The sequence below is a fragment of the Bos grunniens genome, chromosome 13, assembly GCF_055505025.1.
Source record: "Bos grunniens cultivar Pamir isolate PY7600 chromosome 13, Bosgru_T2T1.0, whole genome shotgun sequence".
In the NCBI taxonomy this organism is placed as follows: domain Eukaryota; kingdom Metazoa; phylum Chordata; class Mammalia; order Artiodactyla; family Bovidae; genus Bos; species Bos grunniens.
Genome location: NC_141177.1, coordinates 12,888,940 through 12,914,377, shown reverse-complemented (window position 1 = coordinate 12,914,377; position 25,438 = coordinate 12,888,940). Strand labels below are relative to the sequence as shown.

The window sequence follows — 25,438 nt, the reverse complement described above, 5'->3', positions numbered from 1 at the left end:
AAAACTCTGTTAGCCTTTGCCCTGCATCATTTTGTACTTCAAGGCCAGCTTGCCTGTTACTCCAGGTATCTCTTGACTTCATACTTTTGCATTCCAGTCCCCTGTGATGAAAAGGATGTCTTTTTTGGTCATAATTCTAGAAGGTGTTGTAGGTCTTCATATAAATGTTCAGCTTCAGCTTCTTCAGCATTACTGGCTGGGGCATAGATTTGAATTACTGTGATATTAAATGGTTTGCCTTGGAAACCAGCTGAGATCATGCTGTTGTTTTTGAGACTGTACCCAAGTACTGTATTTTGAACTCTTCTGTTGACTATGAGGGGTACTCCATTTCTTCAAAAGGATTCTTGCCTACAGTAGTAGATATAAGGGTCATCTGAATTAAATTCGCTCATTCCCATCCATTTTAGTTCACTGATCTCTAAAATGTCGATATTCACTCTTGCCATTTCCTGTTTGACCATATCCAATTTACCTTGATTCATGGACTTAACATTCCAGGATCATATGCAATTTTGTTCTTTACAGCATCGGACTTTACTTCCACCACCAGACATATCTGCAACTGGGCATCCTTTCTGCTGTGGCTCAGCCTCTTCATTCTTTCTAGAGCTATTTCTCTGCTCTTCCCCAGTAGCATATTGGACACCTACCAACCTGGGAGGCTCATCTTTCAGTGTCATATCTTTTTACCTTTTCATGCTATTCATGGGGTTCTCAAGCCAAGAATACTGAAGTAGCTTGCCATACCCTTTGCCAGTGGATCACGTTTTGTCTGGCTCTGACTAGCAGGGACATGCCCTTCAGTGGCTCCAAGTAGCCAGAGGACATGCCCAGCGCCCTAGTTGTCCCTCTGCTGGTCCTCTTGAGCGGATGAACCTTCATCAGCTGCTAGGTGTTGGTCCTCGTGCCCCCCGGGGCCTGGGCAAAGGCCCTGCTGGAGTTGTTGGCTGGAGCCGATTGATGTTGGGGATGCGCAGGAGTGGATGGCTCTCTGGCTTCTCTGCTGTTGCTGGCTGCCCTGGGGCCCATCCACTTCCCTGGAGCCTCGAGGAGCAGGGGGCTCCCTGGCCTCACCGTTGCTTTGTAAGTGGCTGATCTCCTTTTACTGTATGTTTGCCTTTACCAGTGAGGTTTTTTCCTTTCCTTTTTGTATTTTTAGTTGTGGCCTTTTCTGCTTAGAGAAGTTTATTAAACATTTCTTGTAAAGTCTTTAGTGGTGCTTAACTCTTTTAGCTTTTGATTTTCCTTAGAACTCTGTACCTCTTCTTCAAATCTAAATGATAACCTTGCCAGATAGTCTTTGTTGTAGGTTTTTTTAATTCTTTCATCACTCTGCATATAATCTGCCACTCCTTTCTGGCCTGTAGGGTTTCTTCTGAAAAGCTGGCTGATAGCCTTTCAGGATTTCTCTTATATGCAAGTAGTTGCTTTTTTCCTGCTGCTTTTAAGATTTTCTACTCACCTTTATTTTTTCCATTTTAATGATAATGTGTCTTAGTGTGGACTTTTTGGATTCATCTTATTTGGGGCACTCTGTGCTTCTTGGTGCTAGATGTCTGTACCCTTTCCCAGGTTAGGGAGTTTTTCAGCTAGTAATTGTTCAAATAAGTTCTCTGCCCCTTTCTCTCTCTCCTTCTTCTGGGATCCTATAATGTGAATTGTTAGTATGCTTGATGTTGTGTTAGAGGTCTCTTAGCTATCCTCATTTCTTTTAATTTCTTTTTGCTATTTTGTGTTAAGATTACATAATTGCTGGTGCTTTGTCTTCCAGATTGTTGATCAATTCCCCGGTGTCATTGAGTCTACTGCTGATTACTTCTAGTGTATTTTTTTTTTTAATTTCAATTATTGTGTCTTTTATCTCTGTCATCATCATTTTTGTCTTCTTCTACTTTTTTGTTTTTCCTGGCTGTGCCACATGGCTGCATGATCTTAGTTCCCTGACAGGGATTGAACCCTGGTCCTGGCAGTGAAAGTACTGAGTCCTAATCCCTGGACCACCAGGGAATTCCCTGTCTTGTTCTTCTTTATATTTTCTGATTCTTTGCGCAAGTTTTCTCTGTGTTCATCTGTTCTTTCCTGAGCTAAGTAAGCCTCTTTATAATCATTATCTTGAAACTTTATTGGGAAGATTGCTTGTTTCCTGTTCATTTAGTTCTTTCTCTGAGATTTTTGTCTTGTTCCTTAATTTGGAGCATATTACTCTGTCTCCTCAATTGTCTCCAACAATATCCAGTTGTGGATGTGACTGGTGATAGAAGCAAGGTCTGATGCTGTAAAGAGCAATATTGCATAGGAACCTGGAATGTCAGGTCCATGAATCAAGGCAAATTGGAAGTGGTCAAACGGGAGATGGCAAGAGTGAATGTCGACATTCTAGGACATTCATTAGTTTATTCATTCATTTAGTTCAGCAAACTAAAATGGACTGGAATGGGTGAATTTAACTCAGATGACCATTATATCTACTACTGCAGGCAGGAATCCCTTAGAAGAAATGGAGTAGCCATCATGGTCAACAAAAGAGTCCGAAATGCAGTACTTAGATGCAGTCTCAAAAACGACAGAATGATCTCTGTTCGTCTCCAAGGCAAACCATTCAATATCACAGTAATCCAAGTCTATGCCCCAACCAGTAATGCTGAAGAAGCTGAAGTTGAACGGTTCTATGAAGACCTACAAGACCTTTCAGAACTAACACCCAAAAAAGATGTCCTTTTCATTATAGGGGACTGGAATGCAAAAGTAGGAAGTCAAGAAACACCTGGAGTAACAGGCAAATTTGGCCTTGGAATACGGAATGAAGCAGGGCAAAGACTAATAGAGTTTAACAACACAAGAGAAGACTATACACATGGACATCACCAGATGGTCAACACTGAAATCAGATTGATTATATATTCTTTGCAGCCAAAGATGGAGAAGCTCTATACAGTCAACAAAAACAAGACCAAGAGCTGACTGTGGCTCAGATCATCAACTCCTTATTGCCTAATTCAGACTTAAATTGCAGAAAGTATGGAAAACCACTAGACCATTCAGGTATGACCTAAATCAAATCCCTTATGATTATACAGTGGAAATGAGAAATAGATTTAAGGGACTAGATCTGATAGATAGAGTGCCTGATGAACTATGGATGGAAGTTTGTGACATTGTACAGGAGACAGGGATCAAGACCATCCCCATGGAAAAGAAATGCAAAAAAGCAAAATGGCTGTCTGGGGAGGCCTTACAAATAGCAGTGAAAAGAAGAGAGGCAAAAAGCAAAGGAGAAAAGGAAAAATATAAGCATCTGAATGCAGAGTTCCAAAGAATAGCAAGAAGAGATAAGAAAGCCTTCCTTAGTGACCAATGCAAATAGAGGAAAACAAAGAATGGGAAAGACTAGAGATCTCTTCAAGAAAATTAGAGATACCATGGGAAAATTTCATGCAAAGATGGGCTCAATAAAGGACAGAAATGGTATGGACCTAACAGAAGCAGTAGATATTAAGAAGAGGTGGCAGGAATACACAGAACTGTACAAAAAAGATCTTCATGACCAAGATAATCACGATGGTGTGATCACTCATCTAGAGCCAGACATCCTGGAATGTGAAGTCAAGTGGGCCTTAGAAAGCATCACTATGAACAAAGCTAGTGGAGATGATGGCATTCCAGTTGAGCTCTTTCAAATCCTGAAGATGATGCTGTGAAAGTGCTGCACTCAATATGCCAGCAAATTTGGAAAACTCAGCAGTGGCCACAGGACTGGAAAAGGTCCTTTTTCATTACAGTCCCAAAGAAAGGCAATGCCAAAGAATGCTCAAACTACCACACAATTGCACTCATCTAACATGCTAGTAAAGTAATGCTCAAAATTCTCCAAGCCAGGCTTCAGCAATACGTGAACCGTGAACTTCCAGATGTTCAAGCTGATTTTAGAAAAGGCAGAGGAACCAGAGATAAATTTGTCAACATCTGCTGGATCATCAAAAAAGCAAGAGAGTTCCAGAAAAACACCTATTTCTGCTTTATTGACTATGCCAAAGCCTTTGACTGTGTGGATCACAAGAAGCTGTGGAAAATTCTTCAAGAGATGGGAATACCAGGCCACCTGACCTGCCTCTTGAGAAATTTGTATGCAGGTCAGGAAGCAACAGTTAGAACTGGACATGGAAAAACAGACTGGTTCCAAATAGGAAAAGGAGTATGTCAAGGCTGTATATGGTCACTCTGCTTATTTAACTTGTATGCAGAGTACATCATGAGAAATGCTGGACTGGAAGAAACACAAGCTGGAATCAAGATTGCCGGGAGACATATCAATAACCTCAGATATGCAGATGACACCACCCTTATGGCAGAAAGTGAAGAGGAACTAAAGAGCCTATTGATGAAAGTGAAAGTGGAGAGTGAAAAAGTTGGCTTAAAGCTCAACATTCAGAAAACGAAGATCATGGCATCTGGTCTCATCACTTCATGGGAAATAGATGGGGAAACAGTGGAAACAGTGTCAGACTTTATTTTTTTGGGCTCCAAAATCACTGCAGATGGTGACTGCAGCCATGAAATTAAAAGACACTTACTCCTTGGAAGGAAAGTTATGACCAACCTAGATAGCATATTGAAAAGCAGAGACATTACTTTGCCAACAAAGGTCTGTCTAGTCAAGGCTATGGTTTTTCCAGTGGTCAAGTATGGATGTGAGAGTTGGACCGTGAAGAAAGCTGAGCGCCGAAGAATTGATGCTTTTGAACTGTGGTGTTGGAGAAGACTCTTGCAAGTCCCTTGGACTGCAAGGAGATCCAACCAGTCCATTCTGAAGGAGATCAGCCCTGGGATTTCTTTGGAAGGAATGATGCTAAAGCTGAAACTCCAGTACTTAGGCCACCTCATGCTAAGAGTTGACTCATTGGAAAAGACTCTGATGCTGGGAGGGATTGGGGGCAGGAGGAGAAGGGGACGACAGAGGATGAGATGGCTGGATGGCATCACTGACTCGATGGACGTGAGTCTGCGTGAACTCCGGGAGTTAGTGGTGGACAGGGAGGCCTGGCGTGCTGTGGGTTCATAGGGTCGCAAAGAGTTGGACACGACTGAGTGACTGAACTGACTGACTGACTGACTCTGTCTCCTCACTTTGCTTAATTCTCTGTGTTTATTTCTATGTCTTTGGTAGTTCACTTATGTTTCTTGGTCTTGCAGAAGTGACTATGTAGGAGATGTTCTGTGGGGTCTGGTAGCATACTCCCCTCTGGTCACTAAAGCTGTATGCTGTAGGGGTGCCTCTTGTGTGGGCTGCGTCGTCCTTCTGTTGTGGTGGGGCTGACAACTGTAGGTCACTGGTAGAGGGGGCTGCCCCCCTCCCCCCCCCACCCCAGTGATCGAGAGGTCCAGCCTTGTGTGGTGGATGGGGCATTGCCAGATGGCAGGGTAGGCTGCCTGTGCAGAGATTACCGGGGCTGGTGTTGACCTGCTCTTGGGTGGGGCTGGGTCCCTGTATGTCTGGGTGCACTGGCTGGGCCTTGGGGCTAGCATCAGCCTGCGGGTGGGCGAGTGAGTTCCTGGTGATTCAGGCCCACAGGAAGATTCCAAAAGGACACTCGATGGTGCTGGTGTCATTGCAGAAGGAGGAGCGTCCGGAGTGGCTTCCGCGGAGTCTCTGTCCCCAGCAGGACTCCCAGTTGCTTCCCGCCTCTCTGACAGTCTCTCTCAGATCAACAGGTGGGTCTGACCCAGACTCTTCAAACTACTGCCTCGACACTGGGACTCGCAGTGTGTGAGATTCTGTGTGTGCCCTTTAAGAGTGGAGTCTCTGTTTCCAGTAGCCCTCTGGGTCTTCCTGCTGGATGTCAAAGTCAGATATTCTGGGAGCTCGTCTTCCTGCTGCAGGTCTCCTGGGCTGGGAAGCCTGATGTGGGATCAGACCCCTCAGACCTTGGGGAGGACTTCTGCAGCTATGACATTCCTTCTGTTTGTGGGTCTCCAACCTGGAGGGTGTAGGGCATGACTGTGTTGCCTCTCTGCCCCTCCTACTCAATTCTTTCTTTATATCTTTGCTACTGCTGCTGCTAAGTCTCTTCAATCGTGTCCAACTCTGTGCGACCCCAAAGATGGCAGCCCACCAGGCTTCCCCGTCGCTGGGATTCTCCAGGCAAGAACACTGGAGTGGGTTGCCTTTTCCTTCTGCAATGCATGAAAGTGAAAAGTGAAAGTGAAGTCGATCAGTCGTATCCAACTCTTAGCGACCCCATGGACTGCAGCCTACCAGGCTCCTCCGTCCATGGGATTTTCCAGGCAAGAGTACTGGAGTGGGGTGCCATTGCCTTCTCTGCTTTGTATCTTTAGCTGTGGAAAAATCGTGGAAAATCTTTCTGTTAGCCTTCAGGTTGTTCTCAAAGATAGTTGCTGGATAAGTAGTTGGAATTTAGTGTGCCCATGGCAGGATGTAAGTTCAGGGTCCTTCCTACTTTGCTATCTCGGTCATACCCCTTATCCTTATTATTCTTAATAAGCTTAGGGTTACTATGCATGTAAACTTGACTGATAATTTTCAATCATCATTCAAAGTAATTGTGGCAATTTAAAAGCACGCATGCACATTCTTTAGCAGTCCTTTATAGAGGATGAGTGTATGTCCTCTTCCTTTAAATCAGGGCTGACCTCAGTGAATCCCAATAGAAATGACACTTTGTAAATTAGAAGGCCATGTCAGCAAGGGTCACTCAGTTTCCACAGAATCTAGTGGAACTCTCACTCTGGGTGAAGGCAGGGGTCCTGTAATGAGTCTGGATACCTTGAGACCACCATGCTGGAGAGGTCACACGTAGACACCATAGCTGATAGCCCAGCTGACCTCCCAGTCAACATGCAGCATCAGTAGCAGCCATGTTCTTGCGCTATCCAAGACATTCAGCCCAGTCAAGGCTTAAAGATGACTCCAGCCCTAGTCAACATCTGACTGTAATCACCCTCAGCAGGAATGGCCAGATGACCCCTCCCTGAACTTCTGACCCACAAAATGATTGTTTTGTTTCAGTTTGTTACAGTGCAATGGTAACCAGTACAGCAGCCTCTCCTTTCCTTTTCTTGCCTCATTGCATTAGCTGCATTGGCATTAGCCAAAAGTATTAAGTAATAGCAATGATACAGGCATGCATGACTTGAATGGAAACATACTTAATTTTCTCTATTATAAGACATGGGCTAGTTATATTAGGCATGCTGTGGTAATGCAGAACTCCAAACGCTCAGTAGCTAAGTTCCCAGAGTTCTGCAGCTCCAGGTGGTTCCCAGGTGCAGCTGCCCTCCATGTGGTGACTCAGTGACCCAGGCTGATGGGGGCTTCCCCGTCCTGTGACTGCACCATCTGGAGTACAAGATCTCCTGGACTGATGAGGGAAGAAAGAAGACTCGTAGGCTCTCTCACCAGCAATGAAATACTTTGGCATAGAATTGATACACATTGTTTCTGCTCAAGGTTATTGGCCAGGACTTGAGAAATAGTCCCACTGATTTCAAGGGGGACAGGAAGGTGTAACTCTTCTTTATGCCGGGATGGAATGGAGAAGTGGATATGGGTGAATTCGAGAAAGGTCTGCTAGTCATGGTTTTAACTTTTTATGCCCACAAAGTGTCCTACAATAACCAGCTTATGCAGAGTATTGTGTTTAATCAGAAATTGATGTTAAATTTTGTCAGTGCTTTTTCAGTCTTTATTAAGGTGACTGTATGTCTTGTCTCTTCTAACCTATAGGCTTCCTAATACTGAGTTATCCTTGATTTCCTGGTATATAGGCCACTTGGATATGATATGTAATTTTTGAAAAGCAGATAACAGTTATATATAATGTTAAGTAAAAATATTTGCATTTATAAATGTGACCAGTCTAGAGGTTTTAGGAATATATGTGTGCTCTTTCAGATTTGATGTCTGTTATTTTTTCCTTTTTTGCCTTCTTCTGGAATAGTACACACAACATAAGAATTATTTTTTTGTTGGAGAGTTTGATCAAGTTCACTTACCAAATTATCTGTTCTCATGTCTTTTAGGAAATACATATCAACTTTTATATTTTTTTCTCTGATAATTGGTCTACTCAGATTTTCTATTTCTTGAGCCAATTTTGTTAATGTTCATACATTTCCAAAATGATCACTTGATCAAGAATTTAAAATTTACTAGCCAGAGTTATTCAGAATATCCTTTCATAATGCTGTATAATTTCCTCATTGGCTCCTATATCCCTTTGCTATTTCCTTATTTTGAGTATTTGCATTTTATCTTGATTAAATTTATCAGCAATTTGTTTTGTTGGATACAGCAACAAAAAAATTATTTTTCTTGGAGTCCGTTATCAAATCCAGTGTTCTTCTGCATTTGTATTTGCTGTAAAATGTCTTCCTTTTCCTGGCAGGGACTTGATTTCATAGGCAGGCACTTTCTCTCTTTCCTCAAAGTAAACACTTCTGCTTTGAACTCTCTGCATCTTTTCATGTGTCTGGTGTTCTCCTGTTTGCTCATCCTCACAAGGGGAGTTCTGAGCCTGCTCAGAGCTGGGAGTGCCCGGAGAGCACAGTGGAAGGGACAAGGGGGAAGGAAAGGAAAGCGAGATTTACTGTTATTATTTTTTTTTTTTCCTGCTAGTTCAGAAATCTGACCATCTTGGAGGGCAGAGGCTTAGTTGGAGCTGGGGATCTCAGCACAGGCGGATTCAGCACCCTGAAGAGGTTCATATCGGCATTTAGCATTGTCTGGAACATGCCCCTTCCCCGTCTTTCCCTGAAACATGTTTGCTTTTAGGAGCTCACTGCCTCTGTGGTTTTTCAGGACTTGTGCTGCCGAGGCTGAGAGAGTAGCTGTGGGCTCCCGACTTTGTGGGCATGGGTCCCCCATCCATGTCCTCCCCCATCCCTCTGGTCAGCCCCCCACCACTGTGCTAGTGCTCACAGTAGGGCCGCCGTGGGGCCACCTGTGGGCCTTATCGTCTACTGGGCAAGCTATTTTCAACAAAAATATGAGATGGCAGAACGCCTTTTCCTAAATCTCAGTAGAAAATTAACATCACATCACATAGGATGACCCTAGTACATGAGCAGAGCCTCTCCCGTATAAATCACTTTACAACAAGTCCATTTTTGTCCCTGGATCAAAAAAGCTTCACGGTTGGCAGCCCTCTCTGCGTGTTGGCAGGGGCCCATCCCAGACTCACAGCTGGAGGACGGAGTGCTGTGGACACAGCTTAAGCCCAGTTTCTCAGTTAGTGTTCCCGGAAACAGCCCGATGCAAAGTGATTCCGCAGTGTGATTCCCAGGAGCAGTGAGGTTAGGGGTGGACATCTGAAGAGGGAGGGCAAGGTTGCTTGTTCTGGGCCATCTGAAAAGTGACCTAAAATAGAAGAGCGGAAGGAGGAAGTATTTGTCTCCAGTCTCCTATTGGTCAAAAGTGGCTACCCCGCACTTCTGGGTGGCCCTGAGTGCTGAGTGGGTTCCTGTGGGCGTCTCAGAGGACAGCATCAGAGACAGTGGGGCAGGAATTGACAAGTGCAGAGGCTGTCTGAGACTTGCTGTCACTGTGGGCTGCTCCCAAGTGAGACCTGCAGATCTGCTTGGAAATGCTCATCACAGCCACGTAGGAGGAAAGAGGTGAAGTTGAACGTATTTGAAATGACACAGCAGGTGTCTGCTTCACCTGGTCTTATAGGTACTCAGCAGACAACGAGCTCCCTTCTCTCCCTGTCTGGCTTTGGGGCGCTCTGAACAGATGAGAGTGTGGAGGCTAAAATCCTCAGATGCTTTTCTGCACGTCTCTCCCTGCCATTCTCCCTTCCATAGAGGTCTCTTGTAATGTCATTTCATCTCCCAGGAGATAGACATGGACGACTGACCAATGTTCTGAGTGCAGACCGTCTCGAGGGGTGGAGCACTGCCTCTTCTCTGATGCTTCTTTACATCTAGGAGGACGTTTCACTACCATCCACTGGTGATGATCCTCATTTTAGCTCCTTGTGTCCGCCTCTCAGACTTGGCTCAGGGCCAAGCTTCCAGTGTTTAGTGTGTATCTGTAGGTATTTTAGAGGAGAGTAGTGTGAGCAGTGGTCTCCAGTCCTTTTGGCATCAGGGACCCGTTTCCTGGAAGACAGTTTTTTCATGGACCAGGGTAGGGGAATGGTTTGGGGATGTTTTAAGTGCATTACATGTATTGTGCACTTTATTTCTATTATTCTTATATCAGTTCCCCCTCAGATCATCAGGCATTAGATCCTGGAAGTTGGGGACCCCTGAGATGGAGTCAGCCATGATTATAACCTGGAATGAGGGTGGCTTCTTCATCCTGCCCTGCCCACCCCTTTGGGAGATGGATTCACATTCTGCTGAGGCACACAGAGTCATTAGGGTTCTCATCCTTCTAAAGGAGATTGGAGTCTTCTTTCTGGCTCAGCTGGCTCATATAAAGCCTGCATCCAAATTCAGCCAACAACCGAGATAGCGTCTTTACTTGTTATTGTCTGGAAAAAAGTCTCTAGCTTGCAGACACTCAGAGAGGAGAGCAATGTGTGATGCTCAAGCCAGTAATACCCCAGATTCTGCAGACCTGCATCTTGCGGAGAACCATGTGCCTGGGCCCCTTCGGTTTGGTCCTGTAGGAAAGGGTTTTCACTGAATTGTTCTGCGGCATAGCACTGTCAGCCTTCAGGGAGGGAGATGTGCTGCATTTTGCTAAGGATGTTGTGTGAAGCTGTTCTTTATTAGGGGGATCCACGGAAAAATAACCTCAGCCCCTGTAGCAGAAACACTTTGTTTGTGCTGGGCAACTGGATCATTTTTCCCCTTTGGACACCGAGTTGATTGACTGTGTTTTCCTCCTTGGGTAGACAGCAGTGCCAAGTTTTTGAACCTCTTGATCCAGCTGTAAGGCAGTCTTTGGGGTATGGTTTCAACCTCAGCATCATCTTTTCTGTCCTGCTTTCATTTTTCGGTTCTTCTGTCCTCACCTTTTAATAGAGTTTGTTTTCTTAATATCAAATTTAGAAAATACAGAAAGTCATCAAGAACAAAATTCACCTATGTCCCCTGGAGTGAGACATATTCATTGTTAATAACTGATATAGTCTTTCATTCACTTGTGTATATATATATATATATTTTTTTTTTTTTTTTTTCTGCCTGTGCATCTATATTTCTCTTTATGCTTGCCTATCCATCCACACTCCAAATGTCCTTGAGTACCTAGTTCAACTTCATTCCAAGGCCTAATCCATGGACTTGGTACACTGAAATTCGCCTCAGATTCCATTAATTTCTTTCCCTTATTTTCCTCTGCCCCTCTCTGTCTCCAGACTTTGACTTTGTGGATGTCTTCTGTGGATGTCTTCTGATCCCTACTGCATGGAGGATTGGAGATTTCAGGCCCAGTCCCGTTGCTGGAATTCAAGACGAAGCTACTTAGACCAAATCCTCGTGGAGTTGAGCTTCCTAAAGATTACATGGTCAAAATTCTTCTAAAATTAACCAAGCGTGGCTTCCTTACTGTATCTTGCCGGCTTCTTTTGTATTTCTCCTGGTTCTGTTCTCCTTACTCCCCTGTTCCAAGCCCTGCCAAAGAAAAGCAAATGCCCCCTCCTGCCTCGTGTGTGGCATCTTGGGGACCTCATGCCATGTCCTCAAGGGTCTGAGGCCTTCTAGGTCCCCTGGAGTTCTGACCAGAGGCTTGAGCCTTTGGAAGTAGAGGAAGATCTTAGGTTGAATGAGAGCTCCTGTCAGAGTCTGACTAAAGTGCTCTGAGATTTGACGTGGACTCTAGGTCTAGCCAGACAGGGGGGCCTGGTCAGGCCTCCAACAGACATGCAAAGAGAATTGTGTCCCTCTGGCCCATCTCCAGGGTTGGTGCACATGGGGTGGGTGTCCCTGGGGATTCAAGAGCATCACTGTGAGAGTGCCTGAGTCTTTTTTTTTTTTTTACTGGAGTTTAGTTACTTTACAAACTTTAGTTTCTACTGTGAGGCAAAGGGAATCGGCTGTACGTGTACATATATCCCCTCTTTCTTGGATTTCCTTCCCATTTAAGTCACCAGAGTACTGAGTACAGTTCCCTGTGCTATAGAATAGAGCACCTGAGTCTTGACATGCCCGAGTGTTCAGGAGTCCTGGAAAGGTGTAAAAAAAGATAAGGGTATTTAAGCATATTTCCATGGAAATTTGACCACAGCATGGTGTTAAGTGAAAAGAAGCCTGTCTCAGAATTTATATATATACATTTCCATATATATATAGATGCCTTTTATATAGAAAATTTATGTACATTTATGTATGTATAGAAAGGTCTGGAATGGCAAAAAATATTAACAAGTACCTTTGAGAAGTAGTAGCTTTTACCTCATGCCTCAAACAACTTGATATTGAATTCTTTCAAGGGAGTATATGCTACTTTTATAATAACTCTTTAAAAGGCATTTCTATTTTGAGGGAAAATGATATGCCCCACAGTAGTTTTATTAGGAGATATGTGAGATTTTTTCCCCCTTCTTTCTAATTTAATTTTCCCAATATCAGCTATTACATTTTGTGACAAAATAAATACAGCAGGCAGAATAAATGAGGTTAGCATGAGCAAGGACAAAGGGGACGAGGATTACTAGCTGGCTGGCCACCCGGTTCCTCTCTCAGGACTTGAGCTGGGAAGCACGTGTTCTCCAGGCGCTTGGCTAGCCAGGTGGATGCTGCATCAGCTCAGTCGCTCAGTTGTGTCCGACTCTTTGTGACCCCATGAATCGCAGCACGCCAGGCCTCCCTGTCCATCACCAACTCCTGAAGTTCACCCAGACTCACGTCCATCGAGTCAGTGATGCCATCCAGCCATCTCATCCTCTGTCGTCCCCTTCTCCTCTTGCCCCCAATCCCTCCCAGCATCAGAATCTTTTCCAATGAGTCAACTCTTCCCATGAGGTGGCCAAAGTACTGGAGTTTCAGCTTTAGCATCAGTTCTCCAAAGAAATCCCAGGGCTGATCTCCGTCAGAATGGACTGGTTGGATCTCCTTGCAGTCCAAGGGACTCTCAAGAGTCTTCTCCAACACCACAGTTCAAAAGCATCAATTCTTTGGCACTCAGCCTTCTTCATAGTCTAACTCTCACATCCATAACATGAGCACAGGAAAAACCATAGCCTTGACTAGACGGACCTTTGTTGGCAAAGTAATGTCTCTGCTTTTGAATATGCTATCTAGGTTGGTCATAACTTTCCTTCCAAGGAGTAAGCGTCTTTTAATTTCATGGCTGCAGTCACCATCTGTAGTGATTTTGGAGCCCAGAAAAATAAATGACACTGTTTCCACTGTTTCCCCATCTATTTCCCATGAAGTGATGGGACCAGATGCCATGATCTTTGTTTTCTGAATGTTGAGCTTTAAGCCAACTTTTTCACTCTCCACTTTCACTTTCATCAAGAGGCTTTTGAGTTCCTCTTCACTTTCTGCCCTAAGGGTGGTGTCATCTGCATATCTGAGGTCATTGATATTTCTCCCGGCATCTTGATTCCAGCTTGTGTTTCTTCCAGTACTGCATAGAGGCCCCTTAGATTGGAGAACTCTTGCCAGGCTCCCTAAGACTGAGCAAGAACAAAGTGAACCTGGGCTCTGGCCCTATGGCTCACACGCCCCTTGTACTTACGTCTGGATACATACAAAGAACTAGGGAACCAGCCAATAACAAGAGGTTGGTTGCAGCTCTTCCTTCTGCTCACCTGGAAAGCAGAGAGCACTGCATCATGTGTGTCAGAGGCTGGCAGTTTCACACTCTAGTTTGGGATCTGATTTGTCTTGTCCCCTATCTGTCCCCTTCTGAGAGTATATTGAAGATGCTCGCCCAACTTCAGCAGGCATTACTATCACCTGGGGCACTTGCTAAGCAGGCAGATTCCTGGGGCCCATCCTGGACCTACTCAGTCAGACTCTGCATGTTTAGAAGTTTCTCAGGTGAACTGATGTGGGTGGTCTGTGGCCCGCACTCTGAGATGATGACAGGCTTAACGCATGCACCTGGCACCAACAGTTTGGGACATAGTCTCCACATTTATCGCAACATTGAGAAGTAAGGTCTGTGTTAAGAGGTGGGGCATCTTTCCCTGCCTCTTGATTCTGAGTATGCCGTGCAGCCAGTGTTGTTGAATGGGATGTTACAGACACGACTCAGAACAACTTGGTGCGTGGACTTTCCCTTTCATGCTCCCGCTGTCACCAGGAGAAGCGCACGCTGAGGCTGACTTGCTGGTCCCAGGAGGAGGGTGAGGCACGAGGAGCAGATATGCACCAGCCAGGGTGGCCTGGGCAAGCCTGGCCCCGAGCAGAGCCCTTGGCTGACATACGAGTGGGCCAGCAGAGATTAGCTGAGCTGAGCCTAGCTCAGACTTCAGTCGACAACCGTGAAAGACTGTTGCCGAGTTTTGGGTGGTATGTTACACAGCGATAGCTAGCTGATATGCTCAGGCAGCGTGTTAGCACTCAGTTCCCAAAACTGTGATTCTGTATGGTCTTCATTTGTCTGTTGAACAAGCTTCTGGTGTGATTCTGATGCCAGCATTCTGTGGATTCCACTTGAGAAAATCTATTTAAGACCCAACTCTTTTATGGTGCAGTATGGAATCTTGGGAAATCCCTTAATACTCATGAACCTCAACTATTCTCATCTGAAAGTAAGGGATAATACATATTTCCTGCATCATTGATGTGATGATTAAATGAACCTAAAGAAAGCCAGTCCAGGGATCTCCCTGGTGTTCCAGTGGTTAAGACTCCACACTCCCAGTGCAGGGGCCATGGGTTCAATCCCTGGTTGGGAACTAAGATCTCACATTCCATAGGGTGTGGCCTAAAATTTTTTAATCGGAAAAAAATCTAGTCCATAATAGGCTTTTTTCCTCCTCCTTCAACTTGTCTCTACCTTACCCCACCCAACCTCAGGAAGACACCAGTGCGAAGATTTAGGAAAACATGAATCTCAGGGTCACAGCTTTATTGTATAGATTTTCAACACAGCCATATTACAAACATCGTCAGGGAACATTTACAAGAATAAATAAGATGGACTTGCAGGTGTAAAAAGATTACACTTCACTGTAATGTACAGTCAAAAAATATATCTGATATTCATTGACCTGACATTATTTACCTTCTGCTTTTTTAAGCTAGAATTGGAAAGGAAAAAAAAAAAAGAACATTGACAGCACAGTGCTGGCTTTTTTTTTAAGTTGATTTATTTTGTTTTCTCTTCTCATACGTGCTTCATCTATCAAACACCCAAACTGTACAAGTGCAGGCCGCTGGGACTCACGGAGGAGGCTGCCGACAGTGTGGAGACTTTGGTCTCATGCAGTATCATGTGCCCAGTGGACGTGAAAACGTCAGTCTCCCCGGAGTTGATGGGAACCCCGTGATGGCCCTTCTAGGGCTACGATGGTGTCAGTAGCCAAGGCAATGGCAGATGCCCCGACTCTCTGCCTTTCATTGGCTAGTGAGATGTAGGGTGAAAGTGAAGGTAGAAAGTGCTTTCAAGTCTGATCACCAGTGTGGGTTAGCCTGGGCTAGTTCAGGGTCTGTCTGGCAATGAAAGGGATGTACTGGGGATGGTGATAATCTGTCAGCTGAGTCACTGTGCTTTTGCAGTCTGCTCTAGCAGGTCTCAGGTATGGGGGAGGGGTGTAGACGTCACCTCTGGAGTTAAGGTGTGTGGTGCGCAAAACCCTGCTCTGGGTCCTGCTTGGACCGTTACTGATTCTGCTGTCAGTGATGGCCCTGTGGGCCAGTGGGTCTACACTGTGACTGGTCTCATCAGAGATCTTGGTGGGCATGGGCTCTGTGGCACAGCAGCTGCTCTCTCTGGGTATACTCTCTCTGGTTATACCTAGCCTGGATGTGTGGCCAGAGCAGCCTCTCGGCCCGTGCGGGGTGGGGGGCAGCAGGGGACTGGGGGCTTTAGCTCACACAAGTGAGCACAACCTGTTTGGCTTTGTGCTCTGCAGGAAGGAAGGCATTCCAGCAAGGTCCCAGCTCTGTAGCATCTCACTCATCTCGGGGGAAGAAACCTAAAGGCCATCTCAGCAAAGCTCCTTCTTCCCTTTAAAAGGATGTCTGGCTTTTGCTGGACAGTTCCTAAGATGGGGCAGCTCAGCTTCTCTGGCAGATAGCAGGTCTTCTCTTAGAGCTATGAGGTTTCACCCATTGGTCCTGGTTCCGCTCATGGGAGTGACCATGAGAATTTATCTAACTGTCTGCAGGCCTGCGGAGGGTGTGGGTACTGGTATTCTGCCTGACCCATCAGAAGTCTGATCTGACCTGGGAAGTCACCCCTTGCCTCTCTGAGCCTTCAGACTGCCCTGGAAGCTTTGGTCCGAAGAACACCTTACACCATTAATCTTCCACAGGAGAGATAGGGGCACATCACAAAACGGGCCCACTGACTTATATTCACAAGTGCAAAGGCACTGAAGTAAGTGTACAGAAACTCAGTTTTGCAATTTTGACAGGTTGCTTCATATTCCCTTTCCTCCTTTGATTCTAAGCATCCCACCCACTGAGGAACCATAAATTAATTACCTTGAGCTCCAGACCTTCATGTCGATACCTTTCTGTCCTACACTCCAACGACACTAGACTGTCATTCTCTGGGCATTTCTACCAAGAACCAGGGTCCAAATTCCACTGCTAAGAACAACTCTCAGACACTTATGGAAGTTCACGGTAACCCAGCCTGAACAGCCTTTTCCTGTAGTATGCCCATCCTGAGTCCTTCTACACCTTTGCGTCAGCCGCAGTGACTACCCCAATCTCTTCGATAACTAGGATGCGAAGTCTGTGGTCTCCCATTATAGGCGCTGACTCTGCATCTTGGGGATCTTTCATGGGTGGATTTGAGGGGGTGTGTGTGGCCTCTCTGACCCTTCCCACCTCTTCTGGAGGTAGGTGGGAGGGATGGTCTCCTTTCCACCTCTTCTGGAGGTAGGTGGGAGGGATGGTATCTATGCAAGTATCGTACACCAGCCAGAGTCACACGAAAACCTACCTCTGGTCCCCAGGAAACCGGAAGAGTGCACGCATGTGTGCAAATATGGCTTAGACATCTCTCTGTGCTTCTGAGGATCATATCCGTGGTTCTGAGACACTGGAGCCCCCTCTGCTCTCTGCCACTGACGTCTCTCCTTGCTGTTCCTCAAAGGCAGATCCTGGCTAGATGAAGCCAAGGCTTGCATTTTATCACTGTGAGGCATGTCTCTGTGGACAGCTCCAACATGGAACCCTTGCATGGGGACCCAGAAACAAGGCTGAGTCTCAGCTGGTTCCGTCCAGCTGGATTCGCATTGCTCACTTCCCTGTCGTATCTGGCTGTGATTTGAAGCTGGCATCACTGGCTGAGAAGGAGCTCAGACTAGTTAGACGACGGGGGGAAGGCAAGTCAGGGCCATCCAGGAGACTCATGTCTCATCTTCCTCCCTGCGGCTTAGGTTGACCATCCATCCCCAGGGATCTTGGCCCAGCACAGTGTGTTGGCTTTATGGTTCAGGATTAGCATTGAGCTCATCTTACCCTCGGGCTCACCCGTGTTTTCCAGAGCATTACTCCTGACTCAGCTTGCTGCTGATGCCCCAGGAGAGGCCAGATGCAGGCTAAAGGAAGGTGGTTTTCTTCAACCTGTTCTAAGGCAATGAGGTTCAGGGGAACTACCATCTCCTTCAGTGTCACTGGATCTGGGCTGGGCAGTTATTCCTGCAAAGATGACCTGATACGCTCCTGTTTGCTCCTCCCTGTGCCTCATTCTCTCTGCAGCATCCTTGCTAGACTGACCCCTCTGCACACAACAGGTATTCACACTGTCCTGAGAAAATCTGGATCACGGAAAGGACACACACCAAAGAGCTGGCTTACAGCGGGGACCCAGTGATGAACGAACACAATCGATCAGTCACGGGGAGCATTAATCATCTTTTCTCCCAGAGGGAGACTTGTTCTAAAGCAGCATCCTTGTTCCAAGTGGTTCTGCCCCGTCCCTCCCTGTTGCCTGTTCTACTGCATCACAGAGGTGACCACTTTGCCCAGCAGACGCTATGCATTCTTGGGTCTGAGGATTCCTATTGGGTCCTAATGTCTTGGCTTTGCCTTCCCGTCTTCCTACCCAAAGATCCCCAAATCTGCCTACTTCTGCCCATCTGAGGCTTCTCTCTCCACATCTTTTCCCACTGATTAGTTGGTTCAACATTCTAAAGCCAGGAAATGACTGGGCTAGATTAGAACTGAAGACTGAGCTTTCTACCATAACCCAATGTCTCAACAAGGGAGAGACTGTGCCATAGTAAACTGCGCTTCCTGGTGGCACCCCCTCCAGGGCCCTGTATGTGCTAACATCCCAGTGAGTCTGCAGGGCTGAAGTACAGGGAGGCTTCCAGCCCCTTGTGTGAAGTGTGTCCTCAGATTGGGCCAGATTAGCAATTGCACGATTCCATGTGGACAGAGGGCACCACTGTCTAGAGGACCCAGGATTCAGGAGTCTGCTGAGAAGGACAGTGTCATCTTCTCTTTTCCCTTTAGGGTTTTATGGGCTCAGCCTTTGCCATTCCAGATGGGCATGTCTGTAATTATAGTAGATGTCAAAGCTTTCTTTTTCCTAGTATGCAACTGAAGGAGACTTGAGATCAGCCCATCAACAGTGAGGTCAGGGAAACCCCACACCAGGGGCAGTAGGTGAGCTGGACTTGAGCTTAAGTCTGGCATCGGCTTTAGGAGGGAGCAGCATGGCCAGGCACTGTGCCTCTCAGACTGGGCGGTCACTCCCTAGGGACATCGTAGTGAGTGGAGGGGGGCAAAGCCACATGAGGGATCAGGCACATGTGGTTAAAAAACTATTGGTACACTCTTGTCAAATCAGGCTAAATTAGTGAAGAATGCAAATACTATATGAATTGTTAAACATGAAACTGGAGTTTTGAGCTTGTTGTTGTCTGCTTTGGGTTTTGCGAGATCCACTGGGCCTGCTTCACTCTAGTCTTGGCTCTTAAGGGTCCCTCCCACCTCCACCCCGTGCACCCCGTCATGGGAAAATCTGAAACACAGTAGTGGAAAGAGACTGTCTTTGAAGTTAAAAGAACCAATTTAAACCCTGGCTCCCTCCTTTACTAGCTGTGGTGGAATGCGGGGGTGGGGGGGTAGTGATTTCTCCCCTCAGTCTCCTCATCTGTAGAATGGGGACAGTTGAAAGCACATCTTAGGGGTGTTGGAGAACTGGGTGAGCTCACATCAGTCTCCAGCACAGGGTCTGCTGGTTGCACAGGATGGGTGATACCTGGCAGGCAGGCCGCTACTTGGGCTACATCCACAGAGAAGATGGAAAAGCAAGGTGATGCCTTCCATTCCCACAAAGGGAGGCGCGCCGTGGCCGTCTGGAGGCTCAGAGCCCCTGGCCCCAGGACCTTCACACCAGAAGGAGGAGAGGACGAGTTAGGTTACAGCTAGGATGCATCTTGAAGCTGTGTAGGCCAGACATGCACGCAGGTGGGACAGTTCCTGGCTTCTCGTTAATTCCTTCTACCTTCTCCAAACAGGGTCCACATCCAGGAGGTGAGACCCATGAGGCTCTGTGCTTTTCACAAGCTTCCTTCTCCTGGAAGTCACATTCTAAATTCCTACCATTTGAAATGGTAGAAGCCACTGTCATTTCATCTGCCAGCAATTTCACCCCCTCCCGAGCAGAATAAATCCTGGGGTTTATTCGTATTGGAGACCACCCCTCTCCCTGGCTCCTGTTGTGCACAGATGAGCCCCGGATCTGAGGGAGAAGTATAGAGCAGGCTGACTTCCTGTGCTACAGGCTTCTTGAAGGCTGGGGAAGGCCGGGGAGTGCTGGCTGGAGCAGCAGGCTGGAGCCGGGGAGGCCGGCAGGCCCAGTGGGGTGGGGGCCTGGGACCAGGGCACGAGCCATGAAAGGGAAGAGCAGGCTTTGTGGCGGGGCTTCTTTCCTGATCGAGTCTGGGGTCCCTGGGCTTCGAGACAGCCCCGGAACCTGTGCCGACAGGAGCAGCTCCTGCTGTGTTCCATCCTCAGGGGCCCTGGGGTCTGGCTTGGTTCCCCCTGCTCTGTGACATAGCAGAGATCCTGATTTCTTCACAGAAGCTGGGCCTCTTAAAGTACTGCGTATTTTGTTCCAGCAACAAACAATGAGCAGACAGACAAATAGATGTGATATTAAAAAGGATACGCTTAAGGGAATGTGTTCACAGTGTCTGATGAAAGGAAGAGAGGCAGCCCCACTGGCCCCAGAGGGGGCCTCCTCAACACCGAGCTGAGCGCATCACTCAGAGCTCCCCGGGCCCCATGCTGCCCACAGGTGCCAAGTCCGCCCTGCTGGTGGGGCTCGCCGCTCCCTCCACCCTGGCCCCAGCGCCACCAGGCTCTGCTCCGACTGGGCTCACCTCCCACCCTCTCACCCACCCCCAAGGATTCTGCACACCTCTGTGTCTTTGCACGTGTTCTCTTGGCCTGAATTTCCTTCTCTTCGTTGTTCTACCCGGTGGAAGGGATGTCACCTCCTCTAGAAAGCCTGGCCGTGAGGCTCGAATAACACTTGATGCTGCATTGAGGTTCTGTTTCCCCAGGATACAGTGAGCTCTGAGGGAAACCTGTGCTGCTCACGCCCTGTCTAGGGCCAGACCAGCTTCCACGATGGCACGTCCTGGATCCCAGGCCACCCCGGGCTGCGAGGTACTGTACCAGAGCACCAGCTAGAGACCCAGGTAGACGAGACTGTGTCCCTGGCTCGCAGACCTCAGGGTCTGAGGGCCCAGGGAGCAGTTTTCACTGGCCAAGGTATGAGATGGGACTAGCTCTCCTGGGGAGCCAGGAATGAGTTACTAAAACACATCTGAAACGCTGAGCTTCCCAGAAACATGGGCGTCAGAAAAACTACATTGCCGTTTGTGGAGTTTGCTGCTCAGAAGTTTCTGGCCTCATTTTCCCTCCATAAAATAATTGCTTGGCTATGAAAGGATGACAGTACAAGTCTCACCACTATAATCTGCCTTTTGGAAACCTGAGGAAGATGCCTCAGTGTCTTCAGTTGTAAAATCAGGGTGATCACAGGTGAACAGCTCCCAGGGTAGGATGGGGGTGGAACATGCCAAGTCCGGCATATAGTAGACGCTTAGTCAAAGTCGGCTCCCTGTCATCGACTGACCCACACTTTGGGCAAGATCCCCAGGCCCGAACCCCGAGGTCTGTTTTAAACCGGAGTATCATTGGGTCCACAGTGACCCTTTCTGAGATGGCAGCTGGGTTGCTCTAGGCAGGCATTCAAATCTGTCAGCCCCAAACGAAACTCCCCTTGCTCTGCCGCTGTGCTGTCCCTCGGTGGGGGGACCTTTTGGGGACCTTGCCAGGGAGATAATAGGCCCAGGAGATTGGTCTTAGAGCTACACAACCGAACTTCCCTCCCCACCAGTTTTTGACATCAGAGACTAAGACTCTACACCCTCCAAAAGAAAGTTTCTTTTCACATACACTTTGGAAAATCATCAATCTTGTTCATCCCTCCCCGAGGACTCACCGCCCAGGACACACAGGGCCAGCCGGAGCCCTGCCCCGGGAGGTGGTCCTTCTTCACAGAGAGAGGAGGGCAGCCAGGCTCCCTGCAGTCCCACCCTGCCCCATCGAGCACAGACAAGCCAAGGAAACCTGGATCCAGGAGAGCCACGGACACAGGGGCTGGCCTGGGAATGGCAGAAGGTCAAGGCCCCGGGCTGGGGGAGGGGTACAGAGTGGCGCTGGGCCGAGCCCCATGCAGGTGAGGCAGGAGGGTGGGGGCCTCTGCTGTGCACTCGGGAGCATCCGAGGTCCCAGTGATCCAGACCGGTGGGTGTCCAATGCCAGGGGTCCCGGGAGGAGATGATGGGGGCAGCAGAGCGGTGACCCCATGAGCCCAGTCACAGCCACCCGCACCTACACAGCCGGCTTGCCGTGAGAGTCACAAACTGAAAAGAGCGAAAGCAAGAGGTCTGGGCACTGAAAAATCCGGCCTTGCTCAGGGTGCACTTCTGCACGGGCCCGTGGCTGGTGGGGTATGCAAAAGACGCCGGGGCCTGTCGGGGTTAACAGCCTCCACAGCACCCGGAGACCCTGGGAAGGTGCCAGCCCGCCGTGGACCACAGGACCGCCAGTCTTCTCCTTGGAGTCGGGCAGGGTGCTGCCCCTGAGCCCAGTCGCTGCCGTTCACAGAAAGGGGGCTTGGCCGCAGCAGCCTCTGGACTCTGGCAGGTTCCCCGAGCCATCGGGCTAGAAGGAGCTTAAATATTCCAGCGCCACCTCGTATACAAATTTATACTGGTCCTGAGAGGAGGAGAGGCAGAGAAGGAGAAGAGACAATGAGCGAGAGATGGAAAGTGCATTTAGTTCAGAGTGTGGAGAATGTTATCTATGTCTGTACTAAGAGTCGAGTCAAAATGTCCACACAGATTCGGATTCAGTTAATCTGGAGTAGGGCTCAAGGGTCTACATTTCTGCCAGGCTCACACAGGATGCTTCTGCTGGCCTGTGGACCGGCCTTGGAGCAGGCCCTCACTTTCGCTAAGATCACACTTGGCATAGATGTAAAGACTCATGTTAAAGTTCTCAGTGTATGGCATGTCTCTATCTCTGCACCAGGTCTTAACCTTTGGAACTCTGCCACCAAGTTTCTTCCTGTCCTTTACGATATCCTAGCTCGATGCTTTATATGGTAATTATTAGCAAAAGTTAATGAGAATAGGTTTAAGTAAAGTAAGTGTTAGTTGCTCAGTTGTGTCTGACTCTTTGCAACCCCATGGACTATAGTCTGCCAGGTTCCTCTGTCTGGGGCATCTTCTAGGCAAGAATACTGGAGTGAGTAGCCATTTCCTCCTTCAGGGGATCTTCCTGACCCAGGGATTGAACCCATGTCTCCTGCATTGCAGGCAGATTCTTTTTACCATCTGAGCCACCAGGGAAGTCCAAGAATAGGTTTAGGACTGAATCAAAAACATAGCACAGAAAAACTGGAATGAACATTTGGGCAATATCTTTTGGAAAAAGCTGAATGGATGTTCTGGTCAACTCAATAATTCACATTCTACTAACCCAGCATCCCATCCCCTAAACCAGAGTGAGTGATACTTCCCTCTGGAGTGGAAAGAAACTAACACAGAGCAGCGTGCGCCAAGAGGACTATCTGGACTGCTCTACAGGAGAGAGGCTGGAGGGGAGGGAAGCAGGTGAGGTGGGTGCAGAGGGCGGGCCTGCAGGTGCTCAGGAAGCAGTGGCCGCTGTCTTTCCTTCTGGATGCTCTTTTGTTCAGGTCCAGGGAACCACCAGCAGCCCCTGGCTCTCAGAGGACAGCCTCGGCCACTCACCAGGGTCTCCACCATGTTGGCCTTGTTGTTCCGTAATGTCTTCACGATGTGGAACACGTCGATGATGTTCTGCTGCTGGATCATCTCACACACACTGCAGATGGCGCAGAAGGTTCCGCTGCGGCCTCCCCCATTCCTAAACACAGAGGAAGGAGGTGAGCAGACTCCTGGGTACCCCTCAGGCACCTGCTGAGCCCAAGGCCATGTCTGCGGCAGTGGGGGCGGGGGTGGCTGCCCGCCCTGGCAAATGCAAGGGAAGGTGGTGCTGGCAAGCCCAAGCCATAGTTGAGTCCCATCTGTGCCATGAACCTGCTTTGACCTTGGGCACGTCACTTCCTGTGTCTGAGCCCCAGGTTCTTCATTCGTATCATAAAGGGGATGGCCTTGGAGAGTTCACTTAGCTTGATGTTTCCTTGGTTCTAGGAGCATGTGACTATCAGCCATGGCACATGGACCCAAACCCCCAGGGCAGACAGATAAGAGTGTCTGGACATGTGCTGCCTGCTTCCTTGGCCAAAAGGATGCTCTGGGTCTACCTGCACACCCAGCGAAGACCACGGAAGGGTGCATGTGATTTTGCTTCTAGTTCTTCCCATCCACTAAGGACAACGCTACCAGACACGGCTCTGTGAGCCTCGGGTCAGCCAGACTGGGTTTCGGGTGGGGCTGGGATGGGTGTGAGATGCTGGATCCTGAGAGAGAGGCCTCATCTCTGTTTTCTCAATCAGGACATCTTGCGTAACTCGGGATGTATAAATAGAGATACAGGGCTCTTGGCAGGGTCATCCCTCCATCGCACCTTCTCTCTGAGGCCCTGTAAGTCATCTTCATGGACACACCCCTCCAGCTCTTTACAGAAAGTCTATTTAGGAATCTGCAAGGTTTGGAACTCCTGGGCGTGTTGCCAAGAGCAACTAATGATTTCATGTAATGGTCTGTGTCTAAAGAACATCTGGATGGAAACTAAGTCTCTCAGGCAACCTCCCAGATGTTTCATCCACAGGACGCTCATCGGCCAGATGTTCCAAGTGCAGACAGTCGCCCTCCCTTCATTGGCCAGCACCTGTACTTCGGGGTCTGTTTCGGCGTCTCTGCCCTCCAAGGATGATGCCAAGGTCCCTGTGGACAGGAGGACACCCCTGTGCCTTCCTACAGCTCAAACTGCTGGTTACCTTGGTGAGGGAAGACATGAATAAAAAGGTACTCCTGCAAAAAAAGCAGGCTAAGAAACAATCCCACGGGCGAGAGTGGGCAGGGACCTCCCCTGCCTCACACCTCTCCCTTAAGCGCTCCAGGTGTGCACTGCCTGTTTGAACAAGTTCCTGGTTTTGAAACAACTGAACTCAATTCTGGGGCAAGATGTTATTACTGACTCTACCTGCTCCAGAAATAGTGTTCTGCAATGGGGAAGATCTTGATTCAACTTCCTTTTTAAAGAATGAGGTCCTCGTATCACTTCTCCCCAAACCCTTTTAAATTCTAAGGAGCAAAGGGAATGCCTGTGAGTAGGACGTCCCACAGATAGCTTTATGGCTGCACCCCTAGTCCATGGAAGGACTGTAATGCCTTGAATGGCCCACAAGGGCGTGGTATAGCCCGGGACGCCTAAGACGGCGTTTGTGGCCGGCGGCACCAAGGGTGTCCTGTTGCCCACCGCCCCCTTGCCCCGGAGCCCTCCCCGTCGTACTCACAGGCAGTGGACCACAGCGCGGCCCTCCCGCCCGTCGCACTGCTCCTGCCACTTCTCCAGCCGTCGGACCACCTTGAGCAGAGAGCGCTTGGAGGGGGGCGTGTCCCGGTAGGCGGGCCAGCCGATGTACTGGAGGTGCTGGACTATACGGTACCCGTCCTGGGGCTGAGAACAGAGAGGCTGTCAGGGTGGTCTGCTGGGGCTGCAGCACTGCAGTGACAGATGGGGTAAACGGGGTCTAAGCCGTAACGTCCTCACGGTGAGAGTCACACGCCAGCCCCACGCCCACCTCTGTGTACTGATCCTCCTGTTCCGGCTGCCCTGCGTCCCTCTTCTACCTGAAAAACTTCTATGCGGTCTTCAA

At 48.2% G+C, this 25,438-nt stretch overlaps 1 protein-coding gene and 1 long non-coding RNA gene across 26 annotated transcripts in view; one reads left to right on the top strand and one right to left on the bottom strand.

Annotated features, from left to right (window-relative positions):
- LOC147360219 (uncharacterized) overlaps positions 1–25,115 on the top strand; it is a 71,798-nt gene extending 46,683 nt beyond the window's left edge. The window contains exons 2-5 of one of the 2 annotated variants that reach the window (XR_015139010.1): positions 20,622–20,727; positions 23,137–23,246; positions 23,330–23,539; positions 23,808–25,067. This is a non-coding gene — a long non-coding RNA (uncharacterized LOC147360219). Of the gene's footprint in view, positions 1–20,621; positions 20,728–23,136; positions 23,247–23,329; positions 23,540–23,807 lie in introns of both variants that reach the window. The other variant, XR_015139009.1, reaches the window with a different exon arrangement.
- The window catches only part of PTPRT (protein tyrosine phosphatase receptor type T), a 1,155,226-nt gene continuing 1,144,750 nt past the window's right edge, over positions 14,963–25,438 (bottom strand). For 12 of the 24 annotated variants that reach the window (XM_086331749.1, XM_086331754.1, XM_086331755.1 and 9 more), the window contains 3 exons: positions 25,076–25,239; positions 23,385–23,520; positions 14,963–22,347 (listed from right to left, as the gene is read on the bottom strand). In XM_086331749.1, coding sequence (XP_086187875.1) covers positions 22,294–22,347; positions 23,385–23,520; positions 25,076–25,239 — 354 coding nt within the window. In that variant the 3' untranslated portion in view covers positions 14,963–22,293. Of the gene's footprint in view, positions 22,348–23,031; positions 23,521–25,075; positions 25,240–25,438 lie in introns of those variants that run through there. The other 12 variants (XM_086331739.1, XM_086331744.1, XM_086331740.1 and 9 more) reach the window with 1 other exon arrangement.